General features: G+C 47.0%; 1 protein-coding gene across 1 annotated transcript; it reads right to left on the reverse strand.

Moving 5' to 3' along the window:
- Positions 1 to 7,918: 7,918 nt before the first annotated feature.
- On the reverse strand, positions 7,919 to 18,455 carry LOC101874012 (T-box-containing protein TBX6L). Its single transcript, XM_005147773.4, has 9 exons — positions 18,306 to 18,455; positions 13,876 to 14,020; positions 12,797 to 12,899; positions 12,184 to 12,348; positions 11,723 to 11,869; positions 11,161 to 11,231; positions 9,939 to 10,030; positions 8,982 to 9,174; positions 7,919 to 8,345 (listed from the first exon to the last, which is right to left on the reverse strand). The coding sequence occupies exons 1-9, from the start codon at positions 18,319 to 18,321 to the stop codon at positions 7,919 to 7,921; spliced, it is 1,359 nt and encodes a 452-aa protein (XP_005147830.1). The 5' UTR covers positions 18,322 to 18,455.
- Positions 18,456 to 20,529: the final 2,074 nt, after the last annotated feature.

Consider the following 20,529-nt stretch of genomic DNA (forward strand, 5'->3'; position numbering starts at 1 on the left):
AAAGCAAAAGGTTTCCAGGTCTCCATAAAAGTCGGAAAGGAGACAAAGAGCCCATTTCTCCCTCTGAGGTTTATTGTCTTTAATCTCTCTCTGCCTTAGTGTTCCCACCTACCCCGCGGGACAGAGTCACGTCCAGACGTGCTGAAACGCTTTACTACCGTTTGTAAAATAACTCAAGATCCGAGACACCGACTGCCAGAGCCATGCCATGTTACTGCGCATCCCTCCGGATGAAGGATGATGATCCTACCAGTGCCCGAACAGCCGGCAGATGGACTTTGTGTTCCCAGGCATCCCAGGCAGGTAACATCAATGTGCTGGTGAGGGACAGTGACACCAGAAGAGCCCCCAGCTCCTCACAAACAGGTTTCTCCTCAGATTCATTTGATATCAGACTGTATTCACTACAGATAATTCCGTAAAGCAGCTCCCAGCACTGCCATAGCTGCCCCAGGCACTGCAGCACTGGTAACTGGCAGCAGAGCCGGGCTGGTGGTGAGATGTGGTCCTGCCAGCACTTCTGCCATCTCCACCACCACTGCAGTGATCTAACAAGGTGGGAGGTTAAAACACAACCCTGCAGCTGACTGACCACCATGGCAGCATCTTAGGACTAACATTTCCTCAAGTACCTGGTTTTAAAGTTGGGACTAACTTCATCTGGACTCCACATCAGAGCTCCGTGCTGCCTTGTGGGGGGCAGCAGGAATGACTGGACTGTCGTTCCAATTCCAAAGCCAAAAGTCTCCTCCTTTAATCCAAGGACAAGATTTCTTTGCTAGGCACACGATAAGCTGCCCTCCCTACCTTCTATCCTGCCCACTGACGTTGGTATCTCAGACTAATTGCCACTCCATCATCTGATCCTGCCCATCCATCTAAAAACCCCAACATCCTGCGTGCCACTGGGACCTCTTTGTCAGAGGCTGTGAACTCATCTCCATCCAGCGCCGGGATGGATTGAACAAACTGAAGCAGTATTTTATTGCTGAAGCATAAACCATGGGAATAAACAAGCACTGAAGTGCTACTGATCATTAAAACCAGATGGGAGCCCATTTACTGCCTCCAACAGTGAGGTGCCACGGCTGCTCTGCTGAGGCCCCATTGAAACAGGAAACCCAGCGCACCACTGGGGAGGTGCTGGATGGCAGCAGCTCAGGCAGCCCCTGCAATTCAGGCCTGGATTTGTCTGCACTGTCCTTTCACCACCACCCCAGTGACAACCAAGGAGTGACAGAGTTTTAGTCCTGGCTCCAGAGTCGCTCCTGCAAGGTTGTGCAAATGCTCTGGTGGGGACAAGCAGCCTGTCCAGGGCCAGTCCCACTGTGCAGGGGGGGTGGGATGGGGAGAATCACAGGGCAAATTGTCCAAACAGACACTTGCATTTCAACAGTATTTGTTCGAATGTACAACAGAGAATTATCCCGGGGTCTGGTCACCCCATGCAGTTCAGCTCCTGGACAGTGGGTTAGCCAAAGCAGCCCAGGGCTGATCTTACTTCCTTATCAACCAGTGCTGTCTGGCCAAGTACCATGGTGGGAAGAAGCCAGGGGCTATTTCCTTTCCTTCCTAATCAATGCACCCACCACAGATAAGTGTGCAGCAAAAGCACTCCCGAAGTCTGGACTACTGGAAACTGGACTTCGGAAATGGCTGTGTCCTGAGCGTGCTGAGCTCAAACCCCTGCCTAGACTGAAGCTTTGCACCTTTGTCTCCAAGTCTGGTCCCCCGTGCAGGGAGCCCCCTCATCAGCCTAAAACCAGAGCACTGCATGGGGTGGGGGCTGGATTCCCCCCCCACTGCCCCTGAGAGGGGATGCAAATGGGCAGGAGACTGCTGGAGAAGCAGAGGCAGACAGATGCTTTTACACTTCAAAGGAAGCGGGGCCCTAGAGGCTTTCAGGAATATGCACAAATCGATAGACTCTTTTTAAACACCAAGCACATTTGCTCAAGTGTGAAGCAATTAGTCCCTGAGGATGGAGGCAGGACAGGGCCATTAACAGACATACGGGCAGGATGAAGCAAGGGATGAGAACCATGCGGCAGGGCTCCGCATGGGACTGCCAGCCCAGCCTGAGGAGTTGGGAAACTCCTATCCTGGCCTAGCTTTCTCATCCATGGTTTTCAAAATGCCCTTGTGTCCCCAGGGGCTCTACAGGGAGCACATTGGTGTCATTCACCCTGTGCCAGCCAGTGCTCAGCATAGCCCTGATGAACAGGGCAGTTTTGAACACATCTCCACTGCTCAATTGTTCACTGACTGGGGATGCTCAGAAGGATGCAGGAGGGCAGATTCACACGTATCCGGTCTGCCGCAATTCTCATTTCCCCTTCACCTGAATGCTGCTGGTAGTGCCTGAGCTGCTCTGGACAGCTCTGTCTCCACAGGTCCCCTTCTAGATGGTGAAACAGAGCCAAAACCAGATTGTGGGCGAGCTGAGGGCTGTCTGTCCAGCATGAACAGAGCCAGAAATGGGGATGGACCCCACGGTGTGACGGGAATCAGGCCTGACTCATCCCCTTCTACTCTGCACCATCATTTCCACACAGATTCACCCTTGATGCACCATCTCCCAGCAAGGATGTTATGCAGAGAGAGCCCACATGCCAGCTGCTGTGTTTTACATGTACAGTCTTACTGTCCAATGAGAGACAGAGATACCAAAACTGAGCAATGCCTGGCTGCATGACCAATGGTGTGCCTGTCCTGTAGCGTGAGCCACCTACTCCCATTTGCCTTTGTGGAGGCACAACATTATCCCTCTTCAGTAAAAACAGGAGAGGAAGAAATTAAAATCTCAGCATGTCCCCAGAGAACTGTAGGAGATGGAAATGAAATCCATCCATTACACTCACCAAGCAGGGTGCTGTTTGGACAGGAACACTATAGTTGTACACCTGCACATCCAAAGGAAACAAATGGAGTATTACGGAAGTGTCAGAGGCAACCCAGCCCCCTACAGCAAAGCACTTCGTGCCATAAACCACACGCACAGGACTTGGAAAACCAAGAAAGGAACAGCACTAACCCAAGCTGAGCAGCAAGCCCATTCCTCACAGCTGCTCACCCCTCACTGAAGGACTGCTGCAGCCTTGGTTAAAACATTGTCTGACACTGGGGCCAGGCCCAGAGACCTGGAGCCCGGGCAGCTCACACCATGTGCTGGGAGGAGCACGAGCTGCAGAGGAGAAATGCTGTCCCCACTCTCTTCACTCTGACCTCTGAGCCTGCAAGCAGCTGCGTTACCCTCCCTGGGCTCCTCTTGCTCAGGTTTGCTGCAATGTCTCAAAGCCACACATAAACCCTAGCACATCCCTGCGAAGCATGACAGTGAGAGCAGCTTACCTGGGGCGCAGGCCATCAGCACACCTGCTCCTCACAGCTAGGGGAACCATGAGCCCTGGAGAAACAGGCAGAAACAGGCACACCCTGCACAGCCACAACAAACCCGCAGCACAACAGTGCCTCTGCGCACAGCAGGAGCCACGCCAGCCTCTGGGTGGGCTTTGGGCAGCATCACCCAGGGCACAGGGGAAAGTGCAACAGAGCACCCCCATCCCCACACTCTGGGGCAAACCTTTTGTCCCCCTTCCCCAGCTGGCCCCAGTCTCACCCCCTCTCTCTTTGCTCTTGGCCATTTAACAAAGCAAATAGAGGCTGGGGGGGGAAGCAGGTCAGTGAAGCCACCTGCACCCCACACATTTGGCCGCTGATGAGCGAGGAGAGGGGCTGGCAGCTGCTGCAGCTCCCAGGCAGGAGGTATTTGGCTTCTGCTGCTCCAGCCCCACACGGCAGGAGGCTGCTGTTTGCTGTTGTCAGCCAAATGCTGCATCCCCCCTGCTAAGAGGCTCCTGATGGGATCCCCAACCTGGGGCTCAGGAATTAAGTGGCTTTTAAGCTCTGCAATAAAAACCCATTTGACCTGAAGAATGTTGTTATTCCTGGAAGGGGGTTTGCACTTCTTGCTTGGATTTGCTTAAGATGACCCAATACATATGTTAGCCAAGGAAATGCACTGCAGGAGTCTCTTGGGAGGCTCACCATGGACCAAACAACAGGCACCCCCATGCTGGGCAGTCAAGTCAATCCAAAGGAAGCAACGAGTCCAGCTCAGCCTGGCTGTCCAGCTACAAGGCAATTCAAGTGCCACAGCCCACCTGGGTCTGGAAACGCTGCTCTGCAGGCAAGAAGCTTCCCAGGGCCCCACTGAGCTCCTGTGGGGACAAGCAGACCCTGCCCAACACCACACACATGAGCACTTGCTGCTGACACCATGCGCTGCGGAAGGTGCCAGAGCAGTGCCCCCTCCAGACTGATCTGATGGCACCAGGCAATGAATGAGCTTGGCTTTCATCAGCTGAGCACATCCCAGCACCTGGAAAACAGATAAGCTCTTACTGAAACCAGCTGGTGGCTTCTCCAGCAGAACCAGAGGGTGACCTGGTGGGTACAAGAGCAGAGACCACATCCTGGGCCAGGCGAGAGGGCTCCTGACCCCCAAGATGGTTTGCCATATCTTTTAAGCACAGGGAAAGGTGGGTGCTTTGCTGTGCTGCAGGGAAACCGCATCACAGGTGCCTCTCCTGAGCCTGCAGCTGCTCTCTGGGATGTGGCTGTCTGTGGAAGAACTGCAGTAATGGCAAAAAGCATTTTCCTGCCATTCCCATCTGCACCGAAGCAGTGTCAGGCAAGGCTTAAGGCTGCAATAACCAGTAGGAAAAATAGAAATAAAGCAGGATCTTTATTTCCCACAGGAAATTTACCTAGATCCCATTTATAGTTCATTTGCCCTCATCCTTATGTAACTCATCTGCAGGAGAGGAGCAGAAAACATGGAGAAAATAAACAATTTGCTGCAAAGAATTAGTGCAAGAGTCTGAGTCACCTCTAGCGATGCAAGCAGATAACCTGGGGCTCACTGAATACACTGAGAACAATGAACACTGAGATCAACAACATGTCATGCATGTACAAACTGGCCTCAGGTAGCATGACTAAAGGGGAGCCACCGGTGTGCTCGAAAAAGATGCATAGAAAACACACTTTGGAGTTTATTTTATTGCTCTTAATGGCCTGCCTTCCGCGTGTCTCATTTCCTTTTATTGGAGCTGTCAGAGGCATTACATTATCCCACATGCGTGCAAAACCAGCATTTCAGTCGAGCTCATACAGAGTTTTAAATGCCACAGCTGAAGACAAGACAGTGGGAACTGCAGAGAGAGGAGGCGGCAGCAGAGTCCAGAGCACACACCTACGGGCAAGATTTCCAAAGGCTTCACAAAGCAGCCAAGCCACAGTCTCTAACCAGAGACAGGCGAGCGAGGAAAGCAAAGGTACTTTTCTAATGAGCCAGATGATTCACTGAAGAAGGGCAAGGATTCCTGTTGCAACAGAAGGCTGATGAGTAATTAATAGCTTGTCCTAGGTGCAAGGATGAGTCTTTTACCCGGGTGCAGAGCCATTTGCCAAACCAGCTCTACCAACAGGCCCATGGGGCAGCAGCACCCACAAGGCTGCTCTGAAGGTTTGACAAGAAGATGACACTCCTATTTGCACAGGAGTTTCTCTGTGCTGCCCAGTTCTCCTCAGTTACTCTTACCACAGCATGGTTTTCACCCCATTAGCACGCTGTGACAAAGGGAAATACAGCCCAACTTCCAAGATAAAGAAAGATCTAACCGGGAGGATGCATTACTCTCCCTTTTCTTGTCAGCATGGCACTTGCAGCAATCACGGCAGGGTACCAGACTGCCCTGCAGAAAGCACCACCCCTGCACATGGGGCTCAAAGCACCAAACTCCCCAGCCACCTTTTCATCTGGTTTCCAAGACGTGCAAAACAGTAGTGGCAAAATGAACTACTAATGGTCAAAGACAGAATATTCTTCTCGCCCACAGAGGACAGCCTTTTACAGCTGAGCTGCCTGCACACAGCTGACATTTGCACAGCAGCAAAACACAATATCCTAGGGTTACAAACAATCTCCTCTGCATGTTTTCCTCCAACCAGATTTCTTTTTAGCGAGTTGCTTGTACCCACACGTGTCATGCACAGCAGGTATAAATCACCACTGGCCAGGGTGCTGCCAGAGGAGAGGCTAATAGGGTATTACATACATATACTGTGGTGAAGCCTGACCTTTATTCAAACACTGCACATCTTCACCTCCTGTGAAGCTGAGGGGAAGTATTTGGCTGATCTGTGTGTCTACAAAAGCAGTTATTGATGTATGATTTAAATAACAAAGCAGTAACTGTAATTGAGTTTCACAGATTTGTAGGGCTACTTTTCAAAGTCATTTTAACAATAATAAACATGGCTCAACACCTCTATGCTATGCACATGCACACTGCCAACCTGCTACCCAAACAGACACAGCCATTCCCGGAGCACCTGCACACCAGTCCTGATGCACTGGTCACAAACCCACGCAGGACTGCTCATAGACAACATCTTGCTGCACACACACAGAGAAAACCATCTGGCATACAGGATAAATGACACACCTCACTGCCTACTGATGGCTACAGGCCACAGAGCAGTTTGTTTCAAGTGTTACAAGAAAACATTCCCTAAATAACACCTAGGAACATGTCTATTCTCCCTGAGAAGCAAAGAGCTTGTCTCAAACAAGACCGCATTGCCAGGGCCATTCTGTCACTTGGGCAAAGTGGGATGCTCTCTTCATCCAACATGAAGATAAAAAGAAATCCTCTTTGCAAGGCAGCATATAGGCTGCTCAGTGGCAAACAGCTCCTCCCCATGATGGGGCCACAGGGGTGAGGGAGCTGAAACTCCTCTAATAACTGAACCTGGAAGCAGATCCCTACAGACTCCCAGACAGCGAAAGATGCCTTTGCTGACCAGCAATGCAGCCTGTAGCTCAGTGCCTACAGGGTATTGAAGTATGTTCCTGATGAGCAATGCCAGGCTGGTGAGACCTGCCTGTAGACAAAGCTAGCACAATAGCAACAACTATAAATTATATTCTTGTGGGGCTGCAGGGGGTGGAAGAAGGATGAAAAGTTCACAGTGAAACATTTCCTTTCCCTTGAAAGGAAGAGATTGAGACACAGCCTGCAGTTCTGTTTGTGGCCTGTTTCTGACCAGCACAGGCCTTTGTAACCCCCAGAGCAGCCCCCCACACTCTGAACAACCTCCCTCCACCATCAGCAGAAAGAAAAGCGTTTCACTAACCTCGAATCTAGGGGTGACAGAAGAGGGCACAGGGGACATGCAGACACAACACACAACCTTGCTGCTCCTTCTCCTGAATGGGACAAACTCTTCCCTGCCTGCATGAGCCACTGCTGCACTCCAGACACAGGTGTTGTGCATTTTACCCTTGTATGCTGCTGGAAGAAAGGCAAGACTCTAACTTTAGTTTGACTATACTAAGTGAGGAAACTGCTCAAGGGGACACCAGGATTGCTTCTTTTGTTCATCTCTGCAATAATTCTCTACAGCTTTTTGGCCACATGGACAGTTTACTGAAACTCTTCAGCCTCTATCTTTTTGCATGCAAGTCCTGGGAGGAAGAGATTCTGGAAACAGCCAAATGTGAGATGCAAACAGGCTGGGTCTGAGAGCTCATCAGCTCTTTAAATGCTGCTCTGGAGCTCCTGCAGTTTCCTACTCCTGCTGAAAAAAAAACCCCAACATTGTAGAACACATTTATTCAGCCAGACCCACAGTGCCATGGCCAAGCAGCCATCAGTTTAGCTGTTGCTTGTGAAACATAGTGAGGGTTGTTGTGCAAGGCGACAAGGAAGTGAAGGTGTCCCATGCTACAGCTTGCAGCAATACCTCTTTGCCTTGTGTACGCAAGGCTTCAAAAGGTCAACACCCCAGAGCAGATTTGATCTCATTTACAGTTTTCATTCAGTTTTTTCATTGGAAGGGTCCTCCCAGTTCACCAGCAGGCATAGGGGAACAGAGGGTACTGGCTCCACTCTGCCATGGTCCCATGGGCATGTCCTGGAGCCCCCTGTGTATTGTACTCTGTGGAGAAGGCTGAGTAGCTCATTGCCCTGTACTGGCTGTGGGAAGGCACCATCCACTGGCCCAGGCCTTGCTCGGTGCCGTAGGGACTGTACATGGGTGCTCGGGCCCCGGGTTTCCCAACAGAGTCTAGAGCCATGTTCACCACTCCTGTGTAGTCCTGGGGAGGAGGCAGAGGCGGGGGGAAAGCAGGCAGGTTGGTGAAGCCCTCTGGGAGCTGTTTGGAGTCGTGCTCAGGCACTGTGGAGAGATCCAAGGCATGGCACCTTGCCCGGAAGTCGTTCAAGGTTGTGGCATCGCGGGTGGGAAGCTGTTGGTTGTCCCCAGCTTCATGGAACCTGAGCCCCGAGGGCAGAGAGAAGATGGAGTCAAACCTACCGCAGTGGGAAACCACTGAAAACCCACACAGATCCCCTGGGGAAAGGCTGGGGATGTATTTTTAGCATGCCTTCTTCCCCTTGCTTACTGCTTCATCTCACTGGTAGTGGGGATTTTAGTCCAAACCTTGATGTCCCTTACAGAGAAAATCTTAATGCCAGAGGAGGTAAGCCCAGAGTAGATGAGTTCTGGCTCAGTTCTAGACAGGGCACACTATAACTCATGCCTGAATTCGCAATGATAAGGAGGAGGGAAAAATCGCTGGAGTCCTGCCACTCCTCCAACACACTTCCTCCAAAGGACAGGCAGGCTCTGCAGTACAGAGCTGGCTGGGAGAGCATTTCAGGACAAGGAAATAAAATGCGCTACATACGAGTATGCCCAGAATCAGTGGGTTTGAAGTAACATAGAAAGGCTTTGTTGTGGAGCTATCTCCATGCTAATTTAGCACCTCTCACCCAGGTATGCTGCCCAACAGAAAGACATCCTTCCCTATTCCCACTGCCTGTTTTTCTTAGGGACTACTCAGTAGAAAAGGAGGAATCCCATCAGTTGAAGTGAGGCTTTGGACATGAGCACCAGGAGGTGGGACTCACCGATATGTCTGATAGGATGGCGTAGGCACTTGCTGCTCTCTGGCCGGACCCTCCCTCTGGTCAGCGGGCACTGGGGATGCTGCAGGAAAGGCATGGCTGCTGTTCTGCTCTGAGACCCAGAAGGGGTATCCACTGCTGACCACCACAGGGTTACTCTCTTCCTTCACATCCACATTCTCATCTTTCTCAAAATCTGACTCACAGCAGGGAAAAGAAAGAACAGAAAAAAGAATGAAAAGGGGGAAGAGAAAGCCAGAGCTCACAATGGTCTGTTGGCAGCTGCACTGGTCGCAGGATGGTGGAAGAAAATGCACTAATGCCTCTTCTGCAGTCATACTGTCTTAAGTGACTGTCTTAGCACTTTCCAGCTTCCTTCTTCCCTTACATTGTATTCAGTCCTGCTCTGTCCTCTCTCCTTGGTTATGCTACTGCAAGCAGCACTGTGAACTAGAGCAAGGAAAGGTGAAGCCTAAAAGCAAACTAACAAGCAGTCAAGTTGGATTTTGTTGGTTTTTTTGGGTTTTGTTTTGGTTGGTTTTGGTTTGGTTTTGTTTTTTTTTTCAGCAGTATCAGTTCCCACATCTGCATCCCAACCCAGCTGCACAAACAGCACTGCTGGCACACTGAGGAGAACCAAGAAAGCAATGCAATCTCATGTCACTATTGAAATGTTATGAAAGCACAGCCTGCTATCATACATGGTCACAAAGCACAGCCAGGCTGGGAGGCTGATGAGAGAGCTGATGAGGAGTCAGTAATGACAAGTGACGTGTGAGGATTCTCCTGTGGATCAACTCCAGACCAAGAGTCAGAGGCTCAGAGCCATACACAGCACTCTGTAGGGACTCCACACAGGCCACTCTCCCCATAGAGGGGGCTATGTTGCTGTTTCTTTTCCTTCCTGCTGCCCAGGCGCTGCTGGAAATCATTCTCTGGGTTTGTTGTGATCGATATTACCACGTTCCTCTGCACCAGACTCCTTTTCCTCAGGTAGCTTCCTCTTCTGGCCCTTGGCTGGACTAGGCTTCTGGCATTTGGCTCGTCCTTCCCTGGAAAGAAACAAGACATGGGGGTAGCTTGTATGTAAGCTGTTTGCCTAGACAAATACATGAGGGATGCTGGACAAGTCCTGGAAGACAAAAATGTGATGAACCTCCCTGACTCAGTGTGTTACACCTCTCCTAGCAAAGCACCCTGACAGGCTCATGGGGAATACACGTACCATAGTGGAATTACAGGGCTAGCCGTACTGCCTGCCATCTGTGGAGAGCCCTCATCCTGCAGAGTGCTGGGGATACACTGGTGAAGGAGCTCCCTGCTTCATGTTTGTACAAAACGCACAATCAACGTGGAAACTCAGCACCAGAGTTTTGGTACTGTTTGGAAGTATAGTCCGATGCTGGATATACATACTATGCACATAGGTACACGTATAGTAGGGTGGGTCTTCTGCTTGAAAGCAGCTTTTTCCTAACTGTAAAATGAGTCTAAGCTTTGTCAGAAATTATCCACAACATTTTCAAAATTGAAGTAAAAAAGACTCAGTTTTGGCTTTTTTTATCAGGAAATGAGATTTTTTTTCAAGCATAAAGTAATACAAAACAGAATCTAAGATATTTTTGTAACATTTTCTGCTTGGAAAAAAAGCAGTTTTTTCCTTCTCTATTGCCAGTCTATGGTTGCATTTAAGCTTTTTTTCTCATCTCATCCACTGGCTGCCCTCAGACCAGAGAGAAGATCTCACTGATACCAGTGTCCATTTTCCCTCTTGCAGACAAAGTCTCCTGTTGAAAGAGATGCTTTTCCACACACAGGGAAAGGAGATGAGGGACCTCCAAATGTCAGAATCAAGCTGATCTTAAACAGGCCTAGTGATCTGCTGTGGACTCCTGTTATCACTGCTATTCTCATGTCAGACCCAGCCTAACTCCAACTTGCAAGGAAATGCAGGTCTCATATTTGTCACACCTCCCACATTTCTGTAGGAGATCCTGTATCTTCTCCCACACCCCAAGTCTCCTGGGGGGAGGCTGCACAGGAGGACATCATTCCCAGACACAGGCAAGTGCAGTGTGCACAACCCAGCAGGCTCTGCAGAGATAGGTGGCCCAGTTTGCACAATGTTCTTGAGTATATTTCACAAGTGAAGTCCAGTTATAAAGATGAAAAAACAATTTACCTTCGCGTGTTCTTCCCATGCTCACGGAAACCTTTAGCAAATGGGTTGTTGTCAATCTTCAGCTTTGTAATCTTAAAATAAAAGGAACAAGATTCAGTTTCATGGTGACTGGTTGGGTTACTGACTGTTTCAAGACCTTCACATCACTACCTATCTCAAGAGCTTATCTGAGGGCCCTTGCCACAGTACCTGAGCTCTCCCATTATTTGTTAGGAACTGACATACAGAGATTAATTACTTTTTGCCAGGGCCAGGAGGAATTTGAGTGGAATTCACCTGACTACAGAAATGTATAGGGTCAGTATCTGTATCTGGACTTTTGCCCGTACTTTTTATTTCATTTAGGGTTCTATTAATCACTGGCAGCACACAATACTTACGATGCATGATTCATCTCATCACAGAAAAGATGTTTTCCACAGGAACCATAATGTGCCTATTTCTTCCCACTGTCCACTGTAGCCACCCAGGGTGAGTAGCTCGGAAAGAGACACCTCACTCTACAAGATCTCTAAGGATAGTATTTAGCAACTTGTCCAAAAGCAGTACTTGCACTCTGTACCTGCTCATTCTGGTAGGCAGTAACGGAAGTGAAGACAGTCTCAGGGAAGCTGAAGACCTGGAAGATGCTCCAGCGAACACTGAAGAGGTCATCTGCCTGCACAATGTGGAAGCGAGGCTTGTAACGGTGCATGGAGTGCAGGATGATCTGGAGACATAGGAGAAAGTTTCCATGTGCAATCACTGCCAACACACTGTGCAAAGTCTTCTGTGGGGGCTCCCAAGACACTCATTTCAAACCAGGGATGCCTGCCTGTGACTAGTGTCTCCACCATGCCTTTACAGCACAGTAACAGCACAGACTAAAGCCTTCCCTAACAGGTAGTTAAGAGGGCACAAGGGCACTTGAATATATTTAAATTTCCACATGATCTAATCTCTCACAAATCTCACTTACACCCTGTAACATCCATCTGTAAGGAATTCCAAGACAGCACAACACAAAGGCCAGCTACAACCTACGTGCCCATGTTGATCCAGAGTGTTGTTGGTGAGCTTCAGTTTTTGGAAGGAGACAGGTTCTTTCATCCAGTGGCTGCCAGGAGCTGGGGAATCTGGGTGGACGTAGGTGCGACAAGGGAGCTGGGGCTCTGCTTTTCCAGCAACTTCCCACTGATCTTTATTCCACTGTGAAGGGAAAGACAGAAATCTAGAGCTTAAAACAAAAACCTACTCTCATTACAGGAAAACCCCAGCAGCTTGGCTTCACTGTCAATTTAGTGGCCTCCTCTGAAGCACAAGTAGCAGATTCTCTCTTAAGAGCTATGATCCTGTTAACAAAAGAGCTCCCATTTTAAGCCTCATTCTTCCTCCATTTCTCCCAGCAGCTGCCAGAGAAGTCTGATATTAATCATGATTAAAATTGTACCACTTGGAGTAAAAATCAGTTACCTTTCCAGCTGCTCCCCCAGCAAAACTGACAAATAAGCTCAAGAGAGGGATAAGATCCACCAATTACTTCTGCACTTTGCTCAAAGACAATTTATTTATCAGCCTGTCCAGTGAAGCATAAAGATTAATCTACTTCTAACAAAGATGGAAGGACAGCATCAATTCTATTATATAAAGCACTCACCTTGTACCTGAAGTTGTCCATTGGCACAAAATCTACCAGCATGAGGTACTTGGCATAAGGGATTAAGCCAGAGACTTTGATTTTGCATTGTGGAAACATTCGTCTGAAGGAGAAATGAAATGGACAGTGTAAGGATTTCTCTATAAAGTGGCTACTGTCTCATGATCAAGAAGCATGTCATGTTTACTGTGCAAAATTCTGGTAGCCATAATTCTAAAGGCCACCTACTGAACATTTATCTGTCTTACTGATGTATAGTCCTATGGGTTTAGGTAGAGTAGGCACTAGCAGGGCAGCAGTCACTGAAGGCCTGACACTGTTGCTGCTTTTGTTCTTCTGATTCCTATAACACAACAGTGGGAAACTTAAAAGAAAGTATTGGGAATTTGCACCTAGTTCCAAGCCTTCTGCAGCTATCACAGACCTGGAGGATAGATTAGAGCCTTTTCTAGCGTGGGTAGAAAACGTGCTCTCGTATAAGAGCACATCTAGCTTTCTGTTCCAGTACTCCCTGCCACCACTTTCATCTTCTGACTCTGCAAAAAAGCTTTGACACCTACCTTCCTATCCAAAGGGATTATTTTAGCTCACAGCAGCTTTGACATACTACATTACAATCTCACAACTTCATATTCTTTCACTGCAAGCTCCACAATGCATGACTCATTTGAATTTCAGAAGAGTCTGCACACACAGATCATTACTACTCTACACCATGTTCTTGTCTGCAAATGCAGCCTCAAACACAGGTATTTACTGCCCAACTCCTGCTGCCTGTGACTGAGGCAAAAGAAGCTCAGGGCACCATCCTGAGCAACCTCCTAGGGACAGGAAGAACATCAGTGTTAAGTGGCGAGATAAGAGTACAGAAGTTTTCTCAGCACATCAGCCACACAGTGACCTTTTGCACTTCACAGTTTGGACTACTATGACATCCTTGAAAGCACAGTTCCTCTGTCTGGGGCAGGGAGATGTGCACAGTTAGCTACAAAACTAGTCGAAGGGTCACCATTCAAAACATGAGATTTTGACAACAGCCTGGAGAGCTGTGGTGTGGACAGCTGTCCTGCTCCCCTCACCTGCCCGATTTGGTGATGATCATCTCAGTTCCTATCTGATGAAACTTCATCCAGAGATCCATGTCCTCAAGGGTGACCACAATGGAGCTCTGTGGGTAGTGCTCCAGGCTGGGGGAAGGAAGGGCCTCACATGGCACTTTCATGTCTACCAAGAGAAGGAGAAAATAGTAACTTCAGATGGGCAGGAGGAGAGATGACATGAAACAGCTTCTGCTCAGGGCCAGGGCCCTGAGACACAACACCCACAACAGCCCTCCCAGTATCCCCCAGTGCCAGCTCCCTGAATTTCACACACTGTTGTAAGATGGGGTCTGTGCATCTGTCCATCACTCTTCCTGTCTGGCCACAGTACATCTCGGCCCCAAACTACCATGCAGTGTACCACACTGGTTCAGCTCAGGGAGCTGAATGCCATGATTTTACCCATGAAGATCCCAGGTGCTGCAGAGAAGTAGAGAGTCTGCACCACAACAAACCTCTTGCAGAAAAGCCATTATGTTTTATCTAAGCCTTTCTGTTATTTAGCAGGCTCAGAAGGCAAAAAGGCTTCTCCAGCAGGTTTGGTTTTAGCTGATAAATTATTTTGCAAAGATTTATGTGTTGCACAAACTCAACCTGACTTTCTCCCAAAACTCACGCTGGCAGGCAGCCATAACCCACTTCATTCCTGATCAGGGCTACACAAAACATTTTACCAAGAGAGCAGAATGAGTGATGAAAAGACTGAAGATTTTAAGTGTATCAGTGGGTTATGGGAGAAAATGACAGGTAGGTGGTAGCAGAGGTGAAAAATCTCTCCAAAGGACAAAGAAGGGAGAGACAAGAGACCCAAATCTAAGAGAAGGCAAGGAGAGAGGGAGGTGACAGAGCCAGACCATGTAACATTCTGGAAAGAGGATGGCTGGTCTGTACTGGACTTGGAGATGGAGAGCACTGAGGAGCCTGTGACAGCGGTGGAAGGTGCCTCTGCAGTAACACATCACAGCACTTCAGAGGTGCTGCCTGCAATATGCCTGCACTTTCTGACTAACTATGGTCCTGGGAAACTATTCTGGAGGAACATTCTGGTGTTGGTGGCACCCACCACCTCTGTAAAGCTGTTGGGATCTAAAACCTCCTATAGGCATTTTTAACTGTATTGTAACACACACAAGATTGATGCTGCCACAGTTTAATTTTAGGTGAAAACATGACCTGGTATAGCTTCTGATGGCCTGATTTCATACCCAGTAGGGCTTCACAAACACTGCCCTGCAGACCCAGCCAGGTACTGATAACCCTGCCAGACACAGGGACGCTCAGAGCAGCAGTGCTGTGCTCACTGCAGTGCCAGCAGGCCACTTGCACTGGGTGAGGTGTTAAAAGCCATGCACCGCTATTGGTGTAGAAGAGAGGCACTTTTCTGCCTCTCAGTCTGACAGAGATCTTATTCAGAACATAACAGAAATAAGGGAATTTTCACCTCGTTACAGCTTTTCCGAGTAACATCTTCAAAAGAACAAGCATGAAAAGTAGACAACTATTTCCAGAGAAATCAGCTTTTGTTCAGGAAGCAGTATCTTTCCACAAAAACAACCCAGTGTGAGTCTAAGGGGTTCTTTCAGAAGTAAAAACAGTATTTAAGAAGTAAAAAAAAAAAAGCCCCAAACCATTTAAATGTAATTTCGTCAGTTTGTGAAGGTCTTTAGGCATTTAAAAAAATATATCCTCTACCCTTTTCTCTGCTTTGATCCAACATTAATGAACTGGCTAAGAAGTGACACCTAGTTTGCTCACCAAGATTAGCTTGTTAACATCTTCTTACTAAAGCTTCCCCCATATCCTCTTGCAAAGACATGAAAGCTGCCATGAGACCATGCATTCGGTAGCTCAATGCAGCACATGTATCAAAAGGAGTTACAATAAAATTGGGCTGATTTCCCACAGGAGTCATCCAGTCACAGATACATGCAAACAGATTTTGCTTAGCTAGACAGATGCTCGCTCCTTCCCCAAATGAATTTCAGCATTAAGATTTTCTAAGCAAATTCCAATGCCATTAAATGAGTCCTTAGGAGGGCAGACTTCCAATGAAATCAAGAGGAACTGAAGTGAAAGGAGTTCAACACTGAATTAAAAATCAAAAGGCAGATGTTATAATCTGTTGTTTACCAGAATGAATCCACAATTCACTTGTAAGAGTGAAACACTACAGCAGACAGGGAAAAAGAGCTGTGCATACAATAAACACTGCAACAAAGATCCTAAAATGCAGTTAATGCCTTTTGCCTGCAGGTTTTGTGTGCAGTCTGAGGCTGAAAAACAGGACATTAACAGTTTGCATGGGATCTGGACCCCAGCAGTGGTGTGAGCTTGTTAATGGATCCACACTCATGTGCAATTGGCTTCAGCAGGATTCTGCAGTGACAGATCCATTTGTAGGATCCACTCTGGATTTTCTTTGCACAGCCAGAGGCTGGCTTGCAAGGCACTTCAAATTCACTCCTACTTTGTGCCTGTGTAACTAATGGCAAGACTCATACACACATCTCCCCCACAATGATGCCTGTATGTTGGAATTACAGCAAAAAAGGTTTGTGGCAGAGTGTCCAAGCACTGAACCAAACTTGTTAAAGCTGTACTTCTATTGTTTCCTCTTCTCTGTAACTCAGCTTTTAAGTACTATTTGAAAGAGATTTAAATATTTTGCAATAATTTCAGATCTATTTTAAAAGCATTATTATAATTGTGGTGCCACTGCATGTGGCACACTTTAAAAAGTATTCCTTATGCCAAGATGAGATTGAAGAAGAAGACTGCTGCTGTAACAAAGACACTGAAAATTAAGAGACCTTTAATCTCTTCCATGCAAATATGCATGGAAAAGTGCATGCGTGCAAAGTCCTTATGCAAATATGAGCAGCTTGTCCTTCAGTTTCTGCATCTAGGCTGTGCATATCTCTTTCCTGTCTTGGAGGTGAAGAGAAAAAGAAATGAGAGACAATTTGGTAATGCTTGCAGGGGGAATACGATCTTTGGATAGGAGATGCTTGAGTATAATCCACTCACCTAAAGCAGCCCCTCAATTGTCAATAACTGGGACAATGTTAGATCAGAAAATCTGTTGCAGCCTACCAAACCTATATGGGCTGGGGTTTGCAATAGTGGGAAAGCTCCAACAAGGCAAAAGGTATGCTGCTTACCTTCACTAAAACCACTTATTATTATATTTGTTGCTGTTATCTTCTGAGTGAGGGAGTCACTGACAGCTGTGCAGTGCCCACAGGGAAGAAATGCACATCAGTATATAAAGCTACCTGAGAAACTAATCTCACCAACAATCAAAAAAACCCCCATGTTCTCTCATCTTATAAATAGAGACACCCCAACCCTCTGGAGGGAATCTCATTTCTCAGAAAGCGTTTTGGCAGTAACCAAAGTATGGTGCTTCTACAAATACAATTGTTTCACGTCTCAAATGCACCCAGTCATCACCTTGAATATTTCCGCCTTATGGGGTCATACACTAGAAACAACTCAGTAAGAAAATGAGGTGACTTCTGCAATAGCTGCAATCTTTAACATAGTAAGATACCATAATACAGTTTATATTTTTCATTGTTGCTTATTTGCTTTTCAACTCAAAATTTTTTTGAAGTGGCAGAATTCATTAGGAATCAGATCAATGCAGTGTGGACTGCTTTATGAAAACCCAAAACAACAGTAACGATGGAAATTATCTGATGTATTTTGCTAAGGACTGAAACAACATCTTGCAGAGGTATAGAAATGAAGTTGAGAATACCCAGCCAACTCTAACGTACACAGACAATCTAGGTAAATAGTTGTTTCCCAATGCCCATCTGTCACTGTGTGCAGTTTGATCATGCCACACACAGAAGAGGTTAACAGCATGTTATGAAATGGACTGATAAGTAAAACATAAAGAAAACCCTAAGGAAATCAGGAAATTCTTGTGTTTAGGCATGAAGCTGGCAGAGGGGGGTATGCCTGCTTTCAAAGGGCAGAGAAAAAAACAAAAAGCAAATAGTTTGTATCAGAACCACTATTTGGAGTATAACAAGTGTTTCCAAACCTTCTGTGGCCTTCAACTTGAAGGAACTTTGCAGACAACATACAGATAACAGCTCTAACCTTCAGTGAACAATCACTGTGACAGACAAGCGAGTTTTGGGCACAACTGTGCGTAAACCTTTACTACCTTCTGAAAGGTCTTTCAAAGCTCACAAATAACACTCAAACCCACAATTTCTCATCCATTCCTACCAAACCCACCCATTTTATAAATGCTCTCCAGCCACACACTCACTACTATAAATGCTGGTAATGTTTCTGGAGCACTTGTTCTCTTTCTAGAATGACTGTGCACACTTGGCATAAGTCTAGGATCTTTCCACATAGTAAGGAAAAGGAGGGAGTCCTTTACTTACCTGGTAACGCTTGCATTTTGCCATGTACTGTGGAGTCTAGGAGCTTGCACGGCCAGGAGAGCCACCAAAGTTCTTACTAGGAGTGCCAAAATAGTCCAGTTCAAAAGCAGGTCTGATTTCCTGAAGCAAGCAAAAGCCCTTCCTTCTGAGATCCAGTGTCAAGAGTGACCAGGATGAGGATGGGACTCCAAGCACAGCTAGCCAAGGTGAGTTCCTGTTTTATGGAGGCTAATGAGTAGGGAGGAGCTTCTGGCCAGGGCTGTCCCCTTGCTATCCTTTGATGTCCAAAGGGACAAAGAGAGGAAGGATCTGCAGCAATGGCTGGGGCTAAGGGAAGAAAATCAAAGAGAATTAACATGGCTTTGACATACAGGAAACCCTATAGGGGAAATGCACTTTGATTTACTGCTAACGCACTTTTAAACAAATAGAGACAAGACCAAAACCATCAGTTGGACTCACCTACAAAATGAAAAAAAAAATCCCTTCAGCAGTAAGCAGGAAGAACATTCCTTCTGGCTATTCCATGGGTTTGATATACATTTCATTGCCAAAGTACAGAATAACTCTTGATTTCTGGTATCAGAATCAGGACTGTATTGAGCTTGCTCCTTCCCAAGTGGGTGATTAAGTAAAGTTTGCTCTCACAACTGGGATGCTGCAGCAATGCATTCATTCACCAACAGATGCCTTCTCCACTAACACAAACACGTTTGATGATACAACATTACTTACCTACCCAATCTCTGCACTCACAGCCCCTGACTGCACAGTTAATTCTCCTACTGCACTGTTTTTCTGCAGCAGGGCACTGCACCACATCTGTTCTGAAGCTCAGGACTGAGGCTGCTTTATATATGCAGTACCTGTTCAGCTCAGCCCTGCTAGGGTATCCTTTTACTGGCACCCAGCTCCTCCGGCTGGCACCTTTCAGGGCTAATGCAGGATTCAAAAGTCTCAGGGTGGGTCAGGCACTGGTTTTAGGCTTTGTTCAAGGCATTGCTCTTACTGAAGGAAGACTGAGCAGAAACTGAAGGACTTGAACGTTTTCCCTTAATTAGTTTATTCTGGAAGTGTGACCATTAGCTTTTGTACTTATAAGTGCTTACAAGTGCTAAGAGACAGCAATCAAGTCTCCTGCTCAGGGCACAAAACAGCCCCTACACCTGGGTTAACACCATGTTCTACGCCTTCACATACAGAAATGGCTATACTAACATTTACAGGTCAATGATGTTCAGAAGTTGGCAGTCAAAAGCAGGATATCAGTCTCAATGGGCCAGAGTTGGATCCTGCACAGCAAATTTAGGAGCTTGCTGTAAGGCTGCAGCTGATTCCTTCTAGTTTTGCTTCCAATAAACATTTTTTGTCAGTGACATGCAAAATATATTCTGAATTTATTTAGTCAGACCCAATCAACACCCCTTTTGTTCTGTTTTTACTGCCTTTTGGAGCAGGCAATGCAAGGACATGCAAAGAGGACAAAGGAGTTCAATCAGAAGAGGGACTGTCTCTCTTTCAGTAGTATGTTGAATTCCACCTGTAAAGAACCACATCCACCCTCCCTGACATCCCTTTAAAACTACTGGGTAGTACAGAAGACCGCAGGCTCTTCTCTTTCAGCTAACTTAGGGTCACCCAGAGCCAAGGAGCCTCAGCACCACTGAGGAGAGAACTATCATGTGTTGGAAGAACATCAACTTATAGCTCAACTGGAGATAATTTATTACATTGTCAAAATGTAAATAGGAAAGGAAAAGGTAAGCTGAACACAGTATAAAGGTCAAATCTCCTCTGCTTGTACTTACACTGCTACTACCAAACAAAAACAAAACAGGATGCAGAAATGCTTTTCTGCTCTGTCACAAAGGGAAAGCCAGCATCAAATCTGCCCCCCATCATGTCCTGCTTTTCTAATGCTAGTATTTTAATTGCAGAATGTCAAAAAGACAACCATGATCAGAATCTGAGAAGAAAAAATAGAACAAAAATTGGGTCAGATTCATGCTAGCAGCGATGGATCAGCATCCCACACAGTTAGAAACTGCACAACAGCAGCAGCACTGGCAATTTCAGACTTCACCTGACAAGAGTGTGGGATGTGTATCATGACATACTGCTTCTTCCAGGGAAAGGTATGAGATGGTCTCCTGCTGCCACTTCATTTGCACACTGCCTATCAGCATGTCTAGAGAACACACATTTGCTACAAGTACTCAAATCC

The sequence above is a fragment of the Melopsittacus undulatus genome, chromosome 12 (assembly GCF_012275295.1).
Source record: "Melopsittacus undulatus isolate bMelUnd1 chromosome 12, bMelUnd1.mat.Z, whole genome shotgun sequence".
In the NCBI taxonomy this organism is placed as follows: domain Eukaryota; kingdom Metazoa; phylum Chordata; class Aves; order Psittaciformes; family Psittaculidae; genus Melopsittacus; species Melopsittacus undulatus.

Coding starts and splice junctions, on each gene's coding strand:
- LOC101874012 (XM_005147773.4), bottom strand. Junction 11,870..12,183: donor CTCTGGATCAACATGGGCAC/GTAGGTTGTAGC, acceptor CTATGTCTCCAG/ATCATCCTGCACTCCATGCA. Junction 11,232..11,722: donor CTGCCTACCAGAATGAGCAG/GTACAGAGTGCA, acceptor TTTTATTTTAAG/ATTACAAAGCTGAAGATTGA.